Source organism: Saimiri boliviensis, chromosome 20, assembly GCF_048565385.1.
Source record: "Saimiri boliviensis isolate mSaiBol1 chromosome 20, mSaiBol1.pri, whole genome shotgun sequence".
NCBI classification, from domain to species: Eukaryota; Metazoa; Chordata; class Mammalia; order Primates; family Cebidae; genus Saimiri; species Saimiri boliviensis.
In genome coordinates this window covers 41,744,954-41,764,504 of record NC_133468.1, presented here as the reverse complement: position 1 = coordinate 41,764,504, position 19,551 = coordinate 41,744,954, and the positions used below count along the sequence as shown (strand labels likewise).

At 36.4% G+C, this 19,551-nt stretch overlaps 1 protein-coding gene and 1 pseudogene across 3 annotated transcripts; one reads left to right on the top strand and one right to left on the bottom strand.

Annotated features, from left to right (window-relative positions):
- The first annotated feature begins 548 nt into the window (after window positions 1–548).
- Window positions 549–14,359, top strand: LOC101053846 (vomeronasal type-1 receptor 48-like). 3 transcript variants are annotated; one of them, XM_074390305.1, is made up of 4 exons: window positions 549–1,318; window positions 3,570–3,644; window positions 5,629–5,689; window positions 8,837–14,359. In XM_074390305.1, exon 4 carries the CDS (start codon window positions 12,520–12,522, stop codon window positions 13,435–13,437), a length of 918 nt encoding a protein of 305 aa, XP_074246406.1. In that variant the 5' UTR covers window positions 549–1,318; window positions 3,570–3,644; window positions 5,629–5,689; window positions 8,837–12,519; the 3' UTR covers window positions 13,438–14,359. The 3 variants fall into 3 exon arrangements, with proteins under 3 accessions (XP_074246406.1, XP_074246407.1, XP_074246405.1); XM_074390306.1 differs by having other exon boundaries at window positions 549–3,644; window positions 8,837–11,486; window positions 12,470–14,359; XM_074390304.1 differs by having other exon boundaries at window positions 549–3,644.
- A 4,522-nt stretch (window positions 14,360–18,881) lies between these two features.
- LOC120360489 (U6 spliceosomal RNA) lies at window positions 18,882–18,975 on the bottom strand (annotated as a pseudogene).
- Window positions 18,976–19,551: the final 576 nt, after the last annotated feature.

Below are 19,551 nucleotides of genomic sequence, written 5' to 3'. Positions count from 1 at the left end.
ACCTCACAGTCTAAGCTAAACCCCATTGGCTAACGACTTAAAACTTTTCTAAATAGGTAAAGACAATAGAGAACAAAGGAATATAGGAAGTTGCTTGTGAAAGGACTTAGAAAAGTAATAACATTTCCAAATAAGGAAGGGGCATAGGCTGTGAGCATGTCCAGCACAAATATCTTGGTTAATGTACAAGGACATAGAATGTATTTATTTCCTTATATCTAACAGCTACATAGGATAGGGCTTAACAAAGAATTACTAGCAAAAAGCAAGAAAGATTTGAAGAAAGTCTTTAAAAGAAACTACTATTTCTAACATTTATCATTATTATTCTTTAACAAGAAGGGAAACTTTGAAGCGAAACTTTTTACTTTTGACATCAGATTACAGGTATGAGCCACTGCATCTGGCCTGTAATATATATTTTCTAAATACCAATCTTTTGTAATATGTGTTTTTAAAATATTTTCTCCCAGTTATGCTTTGCCTTTCCATCATCTTTAGTAAAACATGTTTTTGTAAGTTATTAATAATCAAAAGTTTAAAATATATAGTCTAATTTGTAAACATTTTTAGACATTATTTTATCTTATGCCATATTTTTTCTGTATGTTTTTCTAAAAGTTTTAATTCCTTTATCTATGTGAACATTGTGTGAGTTGCCTTTCAGGTATCCAGTCTACCTAGGTAGAACCAATTGATTAGATACTAGTTTATTGACTAATTCTTCTTTGCAAATATAAGTGTGAAACTAATTTCTCATTTTAATCTGTTGACTGGGACCTTAGATGCAATGGCTAATAAAAATGTTTACAGCAGCATCATTATCATGTTTATGACATTAAAAAAAAAAGCTTTTAATAGTTTATTATGTACATTTGCCATAGATTATTTTAGATCCCTTGTATATTTACAAAATAAAATAACATCTTTTATTTCTAGTTTGCTAAAAGGCTTATACCGAGCTCTTTGCTGTGCCTATTTTATATACAGGTAAAGTTTTTTTTTTTGTTTTTTTTTGTTTTTTTTGTTTTTGAGACGGAGTTTCACTCTTGTTACCCAGGCTGGAGTGCAGTTGTGCGATCTCGGGTCACCACAACCTCCGCCTCCTGGGTTCAGGCAATTCTCCTGCCTCAGCCTCCTGAGTAGCTGGGATTACAGGCACGTGCCACCATGCCCAGCTAATTTTTTGTATTTTTAGTAGAGACGGGGTTTCACCATGTTGACCAGGATGGGCTCGATCTCTCGACCTCGTGATCCACCCGCCTCGGCCTCCCAAAGTGCTGAGATTACAGGCTTGAGCCACCGCGCCCGGCCACAGGTAAAGATTTTACAGTGTTCAACTTATCCTGTACTCATGAGATAATCTTAGTTATGGTTTTGTTTTAATGTGTTCAGTAAAATTTAGCACCATTCATGAAGAGTTTTGTAGATAAAAACTCTGTATAATTTAGATATTGGAGGATCATACCTCCACAAAATAAAAAGCCACATATGAAAAACCAATAACTAACATCATACTAACGGGGGGAAAATTAAAAGCCCTTCCCCAAGATATGTAACAAGGTAAGTATGCCCACTTCTACCACTTTTTTCAACATACTACTTGAAGTCCCAGCCAGAGCAACTATGCAAGAAAAAGGGAAAAAGGACATCTAAATTGGTAAAAAGAAAGTGAAGTTGTCCTTGTTCACTGATGACATGATTATATATATATATAAAATCTTGATTCCATTAAGAAACTATTAGAGCTAATACATTAACTTAGTAAAGTGGCAGTATACAAAATCAACATACAAAGTAGTCCCTTTTTTTTTTCTTTTTTGAAATGGAAGTGTCATTTGTTGCCCCGGCTAGAGTGCGGTGGCTCAATCTCTGCTCACTGCACCCTCTGCCTCCCAGGTTCAAGTGATTTTCCTGTCTTAGCCTCCTGAGTAGCTGAAACTACAGGTGTGGCTGCCATGCCCAGCTAACTTTTTGTATTTTTGTAGAGATGGAGTTTCACTGTGTTAGCCAGGATGATCTCAATCTCCTGAACTCGAGATCCACTCGCCTTGGCTTCCCAAAGTGCTGGGATTACAGGCATGAGCCACCGTGCCCGGCAATAAGTAATATTTCTATATGTCAATAGCAAAATATCTGAAAAAGAAATTAAGAAAGCAGTTTTATATATAATTGCTACAGAATGAAATAAAATACCTAGGAATAAATTTAACCAAGAATGTGTAAGTTATCTGCAATAATTATTAGGCTGGTGCAAAAGTAGTTGCAGTTTTTGCCATTAAAAATAATGTAAAAAGTAATATAAAACACTGATGAATATAATTAAAGTTACCAAAAAAGGATATTCTACCTTCATATTTGAAGAACAATTAATATGTTTGCACTTCCAAAAATGATCTACAAATTTATGACAATTTTCATCAAAATGTCAATGAAATTCTTTGTAGAAATAGAAAAATAATAAAATTCAAATGAAACAAACAAAAAGACTCAACCAAAATAGCTAAACTAATCTTGAGAGAAAGAACACACACAAAGCTGGACACAAAGTGTACAAATGGCTGGCAAAATGCTCAACATTACCAACTATAAGGAAAATGAAAATTAAAGCTACATTGAAATACCACCTAGTAATGAAATACCACCTACAATGAAATCCCACCCTAGTAACAATGGCTACTCCCAAGACAAAATATAACAAAATACACGTGAGAATGCAAAATACACGTGAGAGGAAAGCTCTTTGACACTGTTGGTGGGGAAGTAGCTTAGTATTATAAAAAAACTGTGGTGATTTCTCAAAAAGTCAAAAATAGAGCTAACATATGGCTTATTATTGAACTACTGTTCTATAGCCAAAGTAATTAAAATCAGCATGTCAAAAAGATATTTGCACTATGATGTTTATTCCAGCACTATTCCTAGCAGCGAAGAGATGAAATCAAAATGTGTCCATCAATAAGTAAATAAAATGTGGTATAGATACACAATGGAATACTATTTGGTTATGGAAAGAAATAAAATACTGTCATTTGTGGCAATATGTGTGAACCTAGAGAATATGATATTCAATGAAATAAACCATAGGCTGAAAGATAAATACTGCATGAGCTTACTAATAAGTGGAATATAGGAGAGTTGATCTTGCAGAAGGTAAGCATAGACTGGTGGTTACCCGAGTCTGGGGAGGGGTCTAGGAAGATTAAGGGAGGCCATTCATTGGGTGCGAAGTTACAGTTAGACAGAAAAAATAACTTCTGGTGTTCTGTTACATAGTTGGGTGACTGTAACAACTATGGTATAATAACAGCGCACATTTTACAATAGCTAGAAAACAGTAACTTGAAACTTGTCACTATAAAGAAATGATAATGGTTTGAGATGATGAACATGCCAATTACCCCAGTTTTATCATAACAATGTACATATGTTTTGAAACATTACGCTATACCCTATAAATATTTGAAATTATGTGTCAATTATAGAATAACCTACTAACATAAATAAATAAATTTACCAATGCAAAAAATTGCAAGTTCTTAAAACTCTGTTCTGTGTGTCTCTTGTAGAACACCTTTTCCACTTAACCAGAATGTTTTCAACTTGGCCTTTCCCTGTGCTCTCTGCTTGTGCAGAGACCGAAGGTAAAATAGACGTCAGAAATTAGCGTCTTTCTCTGTTTTTTCTGAGCCAGCACCTGGCCCTAATCCTGTACCTTGCCTGCTAGATTCTCTTAACTATATGGACACTTTTCGATGATCTTATTCACAAAGCATTGCACTCTCCGTTCTTTCCTGTTAGGAATTTCAGTGTGACTTTTTGTTTCAGAGAAATGCCTTTGCCCAACATTATTGATTTGAAATCCTTTTTTCATGAAGAAATTGACTGCCATTAATTGCTGCATCTTGCATGTTTTGTTAAGTAAACATTTTTATTCATCTGAAATATTTCCAATTTTAAATTTGTTGACACATTGGCCATTAAGAATTTCATTGCTTAATTTTTGCATACCTGTGACTTATCCAAATTTCCTGATGTCATTTATTTTTAATTTTATTCCATTGCAGTCAGAGAAAATGCTTTGCATTTACAAATTCTTTTAATTTTATTGTGTATGTAATCACCTAGAACATAGTTTATTCTGAAGAAGATTCCATGTGCACTTACTACAAATGCATAGTCTATTTCTATTATGTGGGACAGACTATACAAATGTGCTAAGTCTCATTGGTTTTGTTTTCAAGTCTGTTTACTCTTTGACCTGTTGACTGTTTTTTAAATTATTATTGAGAGTGAAGTATTTAAATGTCTGTTTTTTTTAATTTTCTCTTTCTGGATTTCTTTTTGTCAGTCTTTGCTTCATATATTTTGTTTCTCTTTTCTTACTTGCCTATTGGTTGATGATTGCTACATCTTCCTAAGGAATTGACTTTTTTTGGTCAATTTTAAATGTCTCATTTTACACCTAAGCCTGTGTTTTTTCTTTTTATTAGTTTATTTTACTTTTTTTTTTAATTGAGATGGAGTTTCACTCCCAGGTTCAAGTGGCTCTCCTGCCTCAGCCTCCCAACTAGCTGGGATTACAAGCATGCACTATCATGCCAGGCTAATTTTGTATTTTTGGTAGAAACGAGGTTCTTCATGTTGGTCAGGCTGGTCTCGAACTCCTGACCTCAGGTGATCCATCCGCCTTGGCCTCCCAAAGTGCTGGGATTACAGGCAAGAGCCACCAAGCCCAGCCTAAATTCTTTTTTAATTGTGTAATTGCAACTACAATTTTATTATGGCTGCTCTTTGCAAGCTTTTATTCTTTCACTTCTACACAATTTGTTTATTTGGATCCAAAGTGATTGTGCTGTAGACAGCATATATTTGTATCTCATTTTTATATATCATCTAACAATCTCAATTTTTATTTAAACTTGTTATATTTAGTATTATTTATATATTTGGATTTATTTTTTGGATTTTTTTGTTTTCTACATATCACATGTATATTTTCTTTTTCTACTTCAGTTTGCCTTCTTTTGCATTAAGAAGGCATTTTTATGTAACATTGCATTTTTAAAAATAATTTTTAATATATATTGGATCTATCATTTGTCCTTTTAGGGCTTCTGATATACACTTTCATTCATCAGAATATGTTTTACTTTTATAATACCTTAATACTGATGAGTTATACAAATGTTAGATCTATGTATTTATATTTCTGCTTTCATTTTGTGATATAAATTTTATACTTTTTTCTTTTTTTTTTTTTTTTTTTTTTTTTTTTGAGACGGAGTTTCGCTCTTGTTACCCAGGCTGGAGTGCAATGGCACGATCTCGGCTCACCGCAACCTCCACCTCCTGGGTTCAGGCAATTCTCCTGCCTCAGCCTCCTGAGTAGCTGGGATTATAGGCACGCGCCACCATGCCCAGCTAATTTTTTGTATTTTTAGTAGAGACAGGGTTTCACCATGTTGACCAGTTATACTTTTTTCTACATATACTATAAACTTAATTTTACACTTACATAATTTTATTTTTAACAATAAGATGAGAAAAAAAGAACAAAAATATATCTACAAGTCGTTTGATATTAACCTTTTTATTTTCCATTTCTGAATTTTCTCATTGTTTTAGAATATTCAGCTAATTTTTATTACCAAACATGTTATCACTGACCTGTTTTGCTCAGTTATTGGTAAGTATATTACATGTATTTGTAATTAGTCCAACAATACAATTTTATTTATGTTATGCATAGCATTCATTTTAAAAAATAATATAAGAAATAAAAAAATGTAAGCATGATGTCTTTTATAGTGACATGATTATTTTTACTGGTGCTTTGGTCATTTCATGTAGATTCAAATTATTCTTTTTGGTTATTTGATTTTTTCTTCCTTCCTTCCTTCCTTCCTTCTCTTTGGTTATTTGACATTTCTTTCTTTCTTTTTCTTTTTTTCTTTCTTTTTCTCTTTCTCTTTCTTTCTGAGGTCTCCCTCTGTCACCCAGGCTGGAGTGCGGTGACACGATCTCAGCTCACTGCAACCTCCACCTCCTGGGTTCAAGTGATTCTCCTGCCTCAGCCTCCTGAGTAGCTGCGACTAGAGGCACCTGCCACCATGCCCAGCTAATTTTTATATTTTTACCTAGTTGAAATCAACTCAGTTTTTGTTGATCTTGAAAGGCCTTATGTTGCTTTTATTTTTTATTGATAGCTTTCTCCTTCAGAGGATTATTTCCTGACAGTTTTTCTTCGATGAGTAGACAAAAATATTTAAATGCAGTTGAAAATCTTAGAAAAGGCAACTAAATTATGATCTAAAAATGGAAATGAAATTGTTTTTAAATTGAATGGAAAATAAAATTATATTGATGGCAGCTGATGATATGTTGGACTGAGATGCAGAAACCAGGAAGAATTAAACTTGTGGACAATAGAGGTCTGTGAGTTTTTTGTCCTGACTTAGGCCAAATGGAGGACATGCTTTTTAGAGAATTAAAGATGATGCGTGGCTGGGCGTGGTGGCTCAAGCCTGTAATCCCAGCACTTTGGGAGGCCGAGGTGGGTGGATCACGAGGTCAAGAGATCGAGACCATCCTGGTCAACATGGTGAAACCCCGTCTCTACTAAAAATACAAAAAATTAGCTGGGCATGCGTGCCTGTAATCCCAGCTACTCAGGAGGCTGAGGCAGGAGAATTGCCTGAACCCAGGAGGCGGAGGTTGCCGTGAGCCGAGATCGCGCCATTGCACTCCAGCCTGGGTAACAAGAGCGAAACTCCATCTCAGAAAAAAAAAAAAAAAAGATGATGCGTGAGAGCACAGCCATGCTGTAACTAAAAAAGCTGAGCACCTGCGCTGTGCTGAGATCCACAGATTTATAAAAAGAGGTCACAATTTTAACATACAATTTAACACACAGTATTAGACTAAGAAAGCAGATAGGCAGTGCTAATGATGATTAATGTTAACTTTAGTTTTAATAGGGTCATATGTGATGGGTGTCACAGAAGCAAAGAAAAAAAAAGGTCTTTGCTATAAAATGTATGCTCTACTACTAAGTGTGTAAAACATTCCTGTGAGTGGAAGCCACAAAGAAACCTGAGGGACGGGGTGGTAGGATACCCCTTTGATACTTCATATCTTTAAGAAAATCTCTTGGCATGGACAGTTTTTATTCAAACATTGTTGCTTGAAATAGATGTGCACTTCCATCCTCTGTAAATGTACCTGGGCAAATTAGTGAGCAGTATAAAGCAGTCTGCATTTTGCTCCCATGTCTAGTGCCCAGACTAACTGTGTCCTCAGGAAAATGGAGCACTTTGCCCATTTAGGTCAGTTAGAGGTGGCATTTTTCTGATTCTCACAAAGGTACTTTTGGCCTACCTCTTCCCATGAAAATCAGAGATTACTGGGGAACATTAGTGAGGGCAACCATGAATTGCTTGAACCAGGAGTAACACAGTGGAAAAATCTGATGTTGTGTTTTACTAATTTTGAAGGTTGGGTAATTGGGAGGTTACTGTTTTGTTTATAAGAACAGGCACCATACAACCCACTGGGCTGAATATACCTGGGGAAATCAGCTTACACACAGGGAAGTTGGAGTACAGCTGTTTCTAATGACGTTTCTAGGAATCAAAAAGTTTCATTTTCCCTTGGTGGCTCCCTTTCTTAAAATCACAAAACTGGAGCTTGTACTATTTTTAGGGTTGACATGAAAATTATAGGTCTGGAGGGGATGGGCTGATGGCGTTGTTTCCTTATAACCACATATTGTGAGCCTTGTCTTACAAACATGGACTAGCTCCAGAGACTCAGCTGAGTAACTGTCTGTTTGTCAGCATTAATAACAGTGAGAGCTCAAGACTCAGGTGAGTTGGGGGATGAGGCAGAATTTTCTCAATGAAGAGCTAGGACATTGTCTTTTCATAACTTCGGTCGTGTCTCAGAGAATCACATCAAAGTGCAATAGGTGATTCTAAATTTAAAAAAGCAACTTTATGAATATTGATGCCATACTGTATTGATCTTATGCTTTGTTAATTTTGTAATATTTGAATTGTAATTGTATTTTATTATAACATTTTTAATAATGAGAATAATAATCTTCAAAATTCAAAGAAAATAGCATTTCCCTACTATAAAAAGTTCCCCGCCGGGCGCGGTGGTTCAAGCCTGTAATCCCAGCACTATGGGAGGCCGAGGCGGGTGGATCACGAGGTCAAGAGATCGAGACCATTCTGGTCAACATGGTGAAACCCCATCTCTACTAAAAATACAAAAAATTAGCTGGGCATGGTGGCGTGTGCCTGTAATCCCAGCTACTCAGGAGGCTGAGGCAGGAGAATTGCCTGAACCCAGGAGGCGGAGGTTGCGGTGAGCCGAGATCGCGCCATTGCACTCCAGCCTGGGTAAAAAGAGCGAAACTCCGTCTCAAAAAAAAAAAAAAAAAAAAAAAAAAAAAAAAAAAAAAAAAAATTCCCCAAGTTTTGCGTTCTTACAGCTTCCTCTATAAGTTTTAAATTTGCAATTTACATATTAAACATATAATCATAAATGTGGCCGGTATATTTCAATTTTGCTGTTAAAATATATAACTTAATTTTGTCTAACTTTATTAGGAAATAATGTTTTCTTCTGTGATTTTTAACATATAAGACAGAGAAAGGAGTAAGGAGAAGTCAAAACAGAAAAAAATATAATAATAATAGTTGCCTAATTGTAGGGCAACAAGCCCTCAAGAAAATATATAATCGTACAAAATCAGTATGTCTCTGAACATTAGGAAAAGAACAAAGCATTTTTAGGTGCTTCAAATATCTGCATTTTATGTATTTAGGGAGGAAGGATCTCAACTGCTCATAGTAAGTGTACATGAAGAATAGAAGATGCGGTTTTCCAAATCGCAATTTTCAACTTGGAAATATTCCTCCAAATTCAATATATGACACATCTGGTAAGACTCTTATTATACTGTGATGCACACGAGCATGATTGTACAAGACCTTTCACAATTTTAGAAAAAGAGAGTGTTATACTTAGCTGGTATCTTCTCAGTTGAAATAATCAGAAAGAAACACTCTTCCAAAAGGATTTTAGGCTTTTTCTAAATTGCTAGCATAGAATTTTTGATGAAGATCCTCCAGTATTTTTCTATTGTCTACATTTAAAGTGATAATTTTCCTGCTGATTTTTTCCTCCAAGGAAGCTGGGAATTAAATGTCTTGAAATTATAAGTACCCTTATGAGCAAGCATTGTGCCTCTATCCACACTCTGCACTAATTTCAACTTCCAAAAAGTGACAAATGCATTACAATGATTCGATGCATCTGATACTTACCATATTTATTATTTTTATCTTGCTGTATTTTATAAAACTTCTTTTAACAGGCCTAATTTTGAAGGAAACATTTTTTCTTTTCTAAATTTGCCAGCTGGATTTTTCAGTTTGCCATTTATTGCCACTTAACAAGAAATCCCTTCTCCCTGGCACCTAAAATTCATAGATCTAAAAATGCTGTTCAATAAATGTTGTAAAATGTCTGATAAAATGATACTTTTATTGATATAATAAAAAACACTTTACATTTTTATAGATTATATTTTAAATCTACACAAGGGACAGTGCATCACTATTCAAATAATATTAATAAAATGACAATACTCAAAAACTATGTTTTATAACAAAGATGAGGAAGTAGACTTTATCAGACTTCTTTTTCTACAAATAATGTATCCACCACATACAAAACAGCTTTTGGATTCTTGTAAGTGGCTTTTTCCTTTTATATACACATATTTGCTTTAGATGTCTGATTTAAGCTTATGTGTTTTACGATTAGATTTTCATTCCTGGTTTGTATAATGGTGTTATTCCCTTATTATACATGATTATTTATACACTTTGGGACTTAAGAATACTGAGAATACACTAAGGTGAAAGGCAGTATGGTGAGAGTAAACTTGAGCTGCATTCCGTGTTTACTGAGAGTGCTCAGCAGCTTCACCCTCAGCCCCATCAAACTTAGGTTGTGACTTCTAATGGTGAGAGCTAAGCTGTGCATTCAGATTTTGAAATTTTTAATGGGTCACATAGGACTAAATTTTTCTTTTCACTGTGAACAGCCTAAAAGTAGCATCTGTGGATTTTTTCGCTATTTTATTTCACCCAGTTTGGCATCGTATTAAAGCAAATTCCATAATTCTTCCAAATAAAAACACAGCTAAATTTAATATTTGGATTAAAAATGACTTCTGCAGTATGTTAAAGGCAATTATCAACTGTTTAGCTCTGGCAGGTGAGAAAAATGTTAGATGATACAATCAATTCAATCATACTCTAATTGTGACAACCAAGATTGCTGATCTCAGCTGGGATCAGCATCAATGCTCTCAAGAGCCTCGCTGGAGAAACACAGCATCTGATCACGCAGAAGATTATTCTGTTTCAGTATGTTTAAGTTATTTACAGAGTAAGGATAATGAGTTAGCATAAACTGGGTTTTTTTTTAGGGTGAAAAAATAAAATATTAAAATTCTTATCTGTGTTATTTAACCTAATTGTTTTCCCTATATCTTCTTTTGGTGTGTGATTCATAATATATTTGTTATATTAACAAAACTATGCAGATTTATAGTTAATAACTCATAAATTATCTCATATTCAAATACATTTTTCTAGTACTGAAGTGTGATCCTTAAAATTTGGATACCATTAAGTTTTTAATTTAGAATTACTTTGTTTTCTTTTTCTGATTTTTAACTTAACAGCAGAACTCAACTGCACTCATGGTGTAGATGTATGCTAATGGAAATCTTTCATTGTTTGTTTCTAAGATAAATGTATTTACTTATTAAAGTTTTGTAGAAAGAGTAATAACCATTTAATCAACTCGATGTTTCCTTTATAAAATCAAACATATCTGGTGGTTTTAGAGCAACTTTTTTCAGTCACTAATTTTTGATTATTATCCAAGGATACTCAATGTCAACATTTTTGCATCATCTCATATATTTTTATTTACAAAATTGTATAATGATAGGTGACCTTGAAACAGACGCACTTTCATTAAAAAAAATCTGAGTGAATCTAAAGGTGTTTCACTTTTTTAATGTCATGAAGCTAAAATTGTTCTTAGCCCTGGATTAAAGTAAAATGATAAATGATGTCTGAATCTTGGCCAAATAAAATGAAATGGTAACTGCAAAATTGTTCTGCAAAATTTTACAAGGTGTTATGGTATTGAAGTTATCCCAAGAAAACTTGAGAGTAATTATGTTTCTTATTGAAAACCAAGTATTTTTCTAGGCATGATAGAGTATCTCTGCATTAAATGAAGTCTCAGGAAGAAGAAGAACATGTGACTATTTTGATGCAACTTCATGGTTGAAACAAAGTAATTCAAAATAGTGGCTGGGCTCGATGGCCCTCACCTGTAATCCCAGAACTTCAGGTCGTCAGAAGTTTAAGACCAGCCTGGCCAACATGGTGAAATTGTCTCTACTAAAAATATAAAAATTAGCTGGTGTGGTGGTTGGTACCACTTGGGAGGCTAAGGCGGGAGAACTGCTTGAACCTAGGAGGTGCAGGTTGCAGTGAGTAGAGATCATACCACTGCACTCCACCCTGAGCGGCAGACTCTGTCTCAAAAAAAAAAAAAAAAAAAAAGAAAAGTGTTTTTTTTTGGTAATGGAGAAGAAAATATTTTAAAATGTGTTCTGAAATAAAGAGAGATCACATAATAGACCTCTGGGCTGTGAACTAAACTGAGAGACAGCCAGGACCATTTCTGTATCATATACAGTAAATTAGGTTTGATTAAGCAGAATAATGTCCCCCAGTCCCTATAAGGATATTGACATCTGAATTCCAAGCTATCACATTACACATTACACATTACAATTAATGGCAAAGAGAATATAAGGGTGCATATAATATAAAAATTGCTAATATGCTGGTGAAATATGAATCATCATGGTGAGTCCAGTAAAATCACAAGGGTCAAAAACCATGGAACAGTGATGATGACTAAATTGTATCAAAATGATAGATCATGAGAAAGACTCAATTGAATATATTTTTAATTGTTTTAGTGAGTCTTTTCACATTAACATACATTTAATTCAACAGTATAATTACTATTCATTTTATATGCCTGCTGCTGAAGTGCCAAATATAAAATGAGAACATAGAACAAGGATATGATTAATGAGTAGAAGGCCAAGGTACATGAGGAGTATAGAGAGTGTGCACCTTATACAGGCATATTTGAAAGTGTATTTTTTATATGTAGAGATTCATAATAGTTATACATGTATATATTTGGTTTACAAAGTAGTGCAGGAGATACATTATCAAGAATTTATATAAGATGGGGTTAATCAAGAAAATGAGACTAAAATTACATGACAATGGTAATAATTTGGAACACTGATGAAAGAACATTGATGACATAAATCTGTTTTTTTCAGGTCTTCGAACTATGTTTCTTCTACGTCATTAGGACGAACACACATTTCAGATGTTATCTTTCAAAAGCATCTTTTGTTTTCAAGCTAGCATTGGAATCTCAGCCAACAGCTTTCTTCTCCTCTGGCACATTTTCTCATTCTTTAAGGATCACAGGCCTAAAAAGCATGACCTGATCATCTGTCACTTGGCCTTTGTCCACATAGTGATGCTACTCATTGCAGCAGAGTTATTGTCTCCAGACATGTTTGAGTCACTAAAACTTCAGAATAACTTCAGATGTAAGCCTTCGTTCTACATATACAAGGTAATGAGGGGCCTCTCCGTCTGCATCACCTCGTTCCTGAGTATGCTTCAGGCCATCACCATAAGCCCCATCACTTCCTGGTTGGTGAGATTTAAACATAAAATCACAAAATACAATATCCTGGGTTTATTCTTTTTTTGGTTCCTCAATTTGTCTTTCAATAGTGACATGATAATCTATATGGTAGGTATTTCCAATGTGACCCAGATAATTCTGAATATCAGTAAATACTGCTCACTTGCCCCAATGAATGTGATCATCAGGGGGCTGTTTGTGACTCTGTCGTTATCTAGAGATGTTTTCTTTGTAGGAATCACGCTGCTCTCAAGTGCATACATGGTGAGTTTCTTGTCCAGGCATCAGAGGCGCTCCCAGCACCTTCACAGCAACAGCTTTTTATTAAGAACCTCCCCAGAGAAAAGGGCCACCGAGACCATCCTGCTGCTGGCGAGTTTCTTTGTGGTTGCGTACTCACTGGACTTTATTGTCTCATCCTCCACAATGCTGCTATGGGTATACAGCCCTATCATCTACGATGTCAACAAGTTGATGTTCAACGCCTATGCCACTGTCAGTCCTATGGTGCTAATCAGATCTGATAGAAGAATCATCAATATTCTGCCAAAGGTTCATTGGAAGTGCCATCCATTTTTTAAAAGTTAGTGATAAAATTTTCTAAAAATTATTTTGTTGGCATCAATGAAATTATTGAAAAACACGGACTTTGCTATCTGATTTAAATAAAACGTGGAATTGCACTTTTGTAATATCTATTTTTTTTTTTAGACTGAGTTTTGCTCTGTCATCCCAGCTGCAGTGGAGTGGTGCAATCTCAGCTCACTGCAACCTCCACCTCCAGGGTTCAAGCAAGTCTCCTGCCTCAGCCTCTCAAGTAGCTGGGATTACAGGCATGTGCAACCATGCTCAGCTTTTTTATTTTTATTTTTATTTTTTATTTTTAGTAAAGGCAGGGTTTCACCTATTTGTCAGGCTGGTCTTGAATTACTGATCTCAAGTACTTGGGCCACCTCAGCCTCCCAGAATGCTGGATTGCAGGTGTGAGCCACTGCACCTAGCCTATCTTAATATTTTTTTAATTTGCTCAGTTCAGTGTCCCCCATGACTTAATATTCCCAAAGCATGTCTCTTACTTCTTAATTTTAACTTTACCTTTATACAGGAAACGTTTTTTTCTTTTTTTTGAGATGAAGTTTCACTCTTGTTGCCCAGGCTTGAGTGCAGTGTCACAGTCTCAGCTCACAGCAACCTCCACTTCCTGGGTCCAAGCAATTCTCCTGCCTCATTCTCTTGAGTAGCTGGTGTTATAGGTGCTTGCCACCATGCCTGGCTAATTTTTGTTTTTTAGTAGAGATGGGGTTGCACCATGTTGGCCAGGCTAGTCTCGAACTCCTGACCTCAAGTGATCTGCCCAGCTCAGCCTCCCAAAGTGCTGGGATTACATGTGTGAGCCACTGCACCCAGCTGGGAAAACGTTATTTATTTTCTTGAGCATATGCTTATGTGGCACCTATTAGCGAGCATATCACTCAGTGTTATTTTGATTTTTTTTTTTTTTTTTTTTTTTTTTTTTGAGATGGAGTTTTGCTCTTGTTGCCCAGGCTGGAGAGCAGTGTCATGATCTCGGCTCACCAAAACTTCCGCCTCCCGAGTTCAACTGATTCTCCTGCCTCAGCCTCCCCAGTAGCCGGTAATATAGGCATGTGTCACCAGGCCTGGGTAATTTTGTATTTTTAGTAGAGATGGGGTTTCTCCATGTTAGTCAGGTAATCCTGACCAACCTCGGCCTCCAAAAATACTGGGATTACAGGCATGAGCCACCGTGCCAGGCAATATTTTAATTATTCCCATTTATTAAATAAATTTAGCAACATACCAAATTCTAGCTTGAAAAATAATTTTTCTTTTTCTATTCTTTTACTTTTTCTTTCTTTTTTTTTTTGAGACTGAGTCTTGCTCTTGTAACCCAGATGGGACTGCAATGGCATGATCCCAGCTCACTGCAACCTCCACCTCCCGGGTTGAAGCAATTCTCCTGCCTCAGGCTCCCGAGTAGCTGGGATTACAGGTGCCCACCACCACATCTGGCTAATTTTTGTATTTTTAGTAGAGATGAGTTTCACCATGTTGGCCAGAGTGGTCTTGAACTCCTGACCTCAAGTAATATGCCCACCTTGGCCTTTCAAAGTGCTGGGATTACAGGTGTGAGCCACTGTGTCCAGAAGAATAATAATTTTTCTAAGCATGCTTTCAAAATTCATTTTTAAATTATGCAGAACAAAAGGTTTCAAAATACATATAGTAAAATAATTACATATAGTTAATTAACTTATGTGTTATCCAAGTTATTATCTTGTGGTGAGAACACTTAACATCCACTATCTTTGCACTTTTCAAGACTGTACAATCTCATCATTAACACAAAGCCACCCTGCTATGTCGGGGACAGTCGGGACGGCACATCTGCCGGGGATCTCTCGACCTGCAAGAGGTTCCCAAAACCTGGAAGAGAGCGTGCGCTTAAAGAAATAGAGACATAGGGCCGGGCGCGGTGGCTCAAACCTGTAATCCCAGCACTTTGGGAGGCCGAGGCGGGTGGATCACGAGGTCGAGAGATCGAGACCATCCTGGTCAACATGGTGAAACCCTGTCTCTGCTAAAAATACAAAAAATTAGCTGGGCATGGTGGCACGTGCCTGTAATCCCAGCTACTCAGGAGGCTGAGGGAGGAGAATTGCCTGAACCCAGGAGGCGGAGGTTGTGGTGAGCCGAGATCGCGCCATTGCACTCTAGCCTGGGTAACAAGAGCAAAACTCCGTCTCAAAAAAAAAAAAAAAAAAAAAAAGAAATAGAGACAGAAAGAATGTGGGGGTCTGGAGGGCTGTATAGGCTGTGCCTAAAATAGCAAATTTATTTTTGAAAGGCCAGGAATAAATACACTTTCTTTGCTCTGGTTTACATCATTGCAAGAGGAAATGCAAATCTATGCCTTACATGGCCTATACAATAGAGAAGTCAGATACACAGTCAGTGGTTGTAAAAAGTAGTAGAATTTCCTGTGATCACAAAGCTTATTTACATCCAGACATTATTGCTCATGGCTTCAGGAATTTTTGGTTTGATCTTGTTTTAGGACTCACATGTGAAAAGGGTTTTCTGGTTTTGCTCATCAGAATATCTTTTAACCAGATTTTCCTTTGTCTGCTCCTGACTCAACTTATCTCAACTCCCCCATTCAGGAGTCTCTCAGTCTGGGATCAAAGCCATCCTTATAGTGGTATTTGCTTTGCAAATATCCCCACAGTTAAACCATTATCTAGGGTACAAGGCAGTCATGCAAGTAAAGAAAAGGTTAAAGCTATTCTTAAAGAAACAGTCATAAAAGTTAAAAGCAGAAACTGGTTGCTGGTAGGGAGTCACTCGGTCTAGCAGCACCGCATAGTTTAGGCCCAAACAATATCGTGGTTAATATGAGAAACTGATCAGTCATCTTTCAGTTCCTTCTTTCCGATAGCTCGACTGCCTCCAGCAGGAAACTGTGTTTGGGATCAAACTCACCATATAGTGAGACCCACGCCTGTGGGGGGTCTCACATGGGAATGTTTCCCACACTGCTATTTAAAAGATCTCATTAAATTTATTTATTTGATATAATTGTAATTATGTTCCCTTTGGCCAATATCTTTTTATCCTCCCTACTCTTAATCACCTCAGGGTCTAGGAACTACCATTTTAGTCCCTACTTTTATGAGATCAACTTTTTTAGATTCCACACTGTAGTAAAATCTTTTTGTATTTGTCTTACTGTGCCTGTTTTTTTTTTCACTTAACATAATGTTTTCCAGGTCCATCTATGTTGTTTTGTTTTATTTAATTTAATTTTATTTTTTAGGAGACGAAGTCTTGCTCTGTCTCCCATGCTGGAGTGCAGTGATGCAACCTTGGCTCACTGCAACCTCCGCCTCCAGAGTTCAAGCGATTCACCTGCCTCAGCCTCCCGGGTGGCTGGGATTACAGGCACCCGCAACCATGCCCCACTAATTTTTATATTTTTAGTAGAGGTGGGGTTTTACCATGTTAGCCAGGCTGGTCTCGCACTCCTGACCTCAGGTGATCCACCTGCCTTGGCCTCCCAAAGTGTTGGAATTACAGGCGTAAGCCACTGTGCCCAGCCCATCTATGTTGTTTTCAATGGCAGGATTTCATTGTTTGTATTAAGAAATAGCATTTCATTTGGGTTTCTATGCCCTGTTTTCTTTATCTATTTGTCCCTTGATGCATACTATGATTATTCCATAGTTTGGCTATTGTCATTAGTGCTGTGATAAATATGAGAGTGAAGATATCTCTTTAACACACTGATTTTATTTCCTTTGGATATATGCCCAGTAGTGGGATTGCTGGTTGATACAGTAGTTTTATTTTTAGTTTGAGAAACCTCTACTCTTTTACTAATGGCTATATTAATTTTTATTCAAACCAACAATGCGTAAATGTTTCCTTTTCTCCGCATATTGCCAACACTTGTTATCTTTTGTCTTGTTGATAATGACCATGCTAATTTCAGTAACAACTGTATTACTTTACATTTCCCTGATGACTGGTGATATTGAGCATTTTTTCATATACCTGTTGACTATATATATATATATATATATATATATATATATATATACATCTTGTTTTGAGAACTATTTAGGTTTTTTGCTCATTTTAAAATTGAGTAATTATTATTATTTCTGCTGTTGAGTTATTTGAGCCCCTTATATATTTTGGATGTTAACTCCTTGTCAGATTCACAGTTCGCACATGTTTTCTTTCTTTTTTTTTTTTTTTTTTTTTTTTTTTTTGAGACGGAGTCTCACTTTGTCACCCAGGCTGGAGTGCTGTGGCGAAATCTTAGCTCGCTGCAAACTCCTTTTCCCAGGCTCAAGTGATTCTCCTCTCTCAGCCTCCAAAGTAGCTGGGATTACAGGCACCTGCCACTATGCCTGGCTAATTTTTGTATTTTTAGTAGATACGGGGTTTCACCGTGTTAGCCGGACTGCTCGAGAACTCCTGACCTCAAGTGGTCTGTCCACCTTGGCCTCCCAAACTGCTGGAATTACAGGCATGAGCCATGATGCCTGGCCTGTAGTTTGTTGTTTCATTCTGTTGATGTTTTCTATACCACGTAGAAGCTTTTATTTTAATATTTTATTAACGTTTTTCTGTTTGCTGGCTTTATACAAAGGTGAGACATTTTGCTGTCACTGCTTTTATGAGCTTGTTTTCATGTTGGTTTTATGAAGTTTGACCTTTTATAAATTAAGATTTATTTTATTTAAAATTGACATATAGTTGTTCACATTTATGGGCCACAGTGTTATTTCAGTGCATTTATTCATTGTATAGTGATATAATCAGAATAATGAACATATCCATTGTTTCCTACATTTGTTATGTCTCTGTGCTGATAAGTATAAAATTCTTTTTTTTTTTTTTTGAATGCACTTAGGGCATAAAAATTCTGTCTTCTAGCTAACTTAACCTATATTATAATATATTATTACTAGTTATAGTCACTTTAGTGTATAATAGAACACAAAAATTTATTCTTTCTGTTAGGGTTTTTTAGATTATTTTTTTCTTTTTTTCTTGAGACAGTCTTGTTCTGTTATAAGGCTAGAGTGCAGTTGCATGATTTTGGCTCACTACAACCTCAATCTCCAGGGTTCGAGCAATTCTTGGGTCTCAGCCTCCCATGTAGCTGGGATTACAGGCACATGCCATCATGACTGGCTAATTTTTGTATGTTTAGTAGAGATGGGTTTCACTATGTCTGCCAGGCTGGTCTCCAACTCCTGGCCTCAGGTGATTCACCTACCTCGGCCTCCTACAGTGCTAGGGTTACAGGAGTGAGCCACTGCGCCCAGCCTATTCTTTCTGTTAAATGGTAATGTTGCATTCATTGGCAAACCTGTTCTCAGCCCTTCTGCTCCACATCCTTTCAGCCTGTTGGTAACCACCATTTTACTCTACTTCCATGAAGTTAGGTTTAAATTTCTTTTCTTTTTTTTTTTTTTTTTTTTTGTTTTTTCTTTTCTTAAAAAAATATGGAACGCTTCACGAGTTTGCACAGGGGCCATGCTAATCTTCTCTATATCGTTCCAGTTTTAGTATATGTGCTGCTGAAGCGAGCACAGGTTTAATTTTCACATAAAAAGGATATCATGTGACGTTTGTCTTTCTATGCTTTGCATATTTTACTTAACATAATGTCCTCCAGGTACATCCATGTTGCTGCACAGATTATTATTCTGTCTTAGAAAAAATAGTGTGGAAAGTCTTCCAAAAATTAAAAATAGAACTACTCTATGATTCAGCAATTTCAATACTTGGTATATATCAAAAGGAAATAGGCCGGGCGCGGTGGCTCAAGCTTGTAATCCCAGCACTTTGGGAGGCCGAGGCGGGTGGATCACGAGGTCATGAGATCGAGACCATCCTGGTCAACATGGTGAAACCCCGTCTCTACTAAAAATACAAAAAATTAGCTGGGCATGGTGGCACGTGCCTGCAATCCCAGCTACTTAGGAGGCTAAGGCAGGAGAATTGCCTGAACCCAGGAGGCGGAGGTTGCGGTGAGCCGAGATCGCGCCATTGCACTCCAGCCTGGGTAACAAGAGCGAAACTCCGTCTCAAAAAAAAAAAAAAAAAAAAAGGAAATAAAATCAGTATGTCAAACTCCCATGTTTATTGCAGCACTAATTATAATAG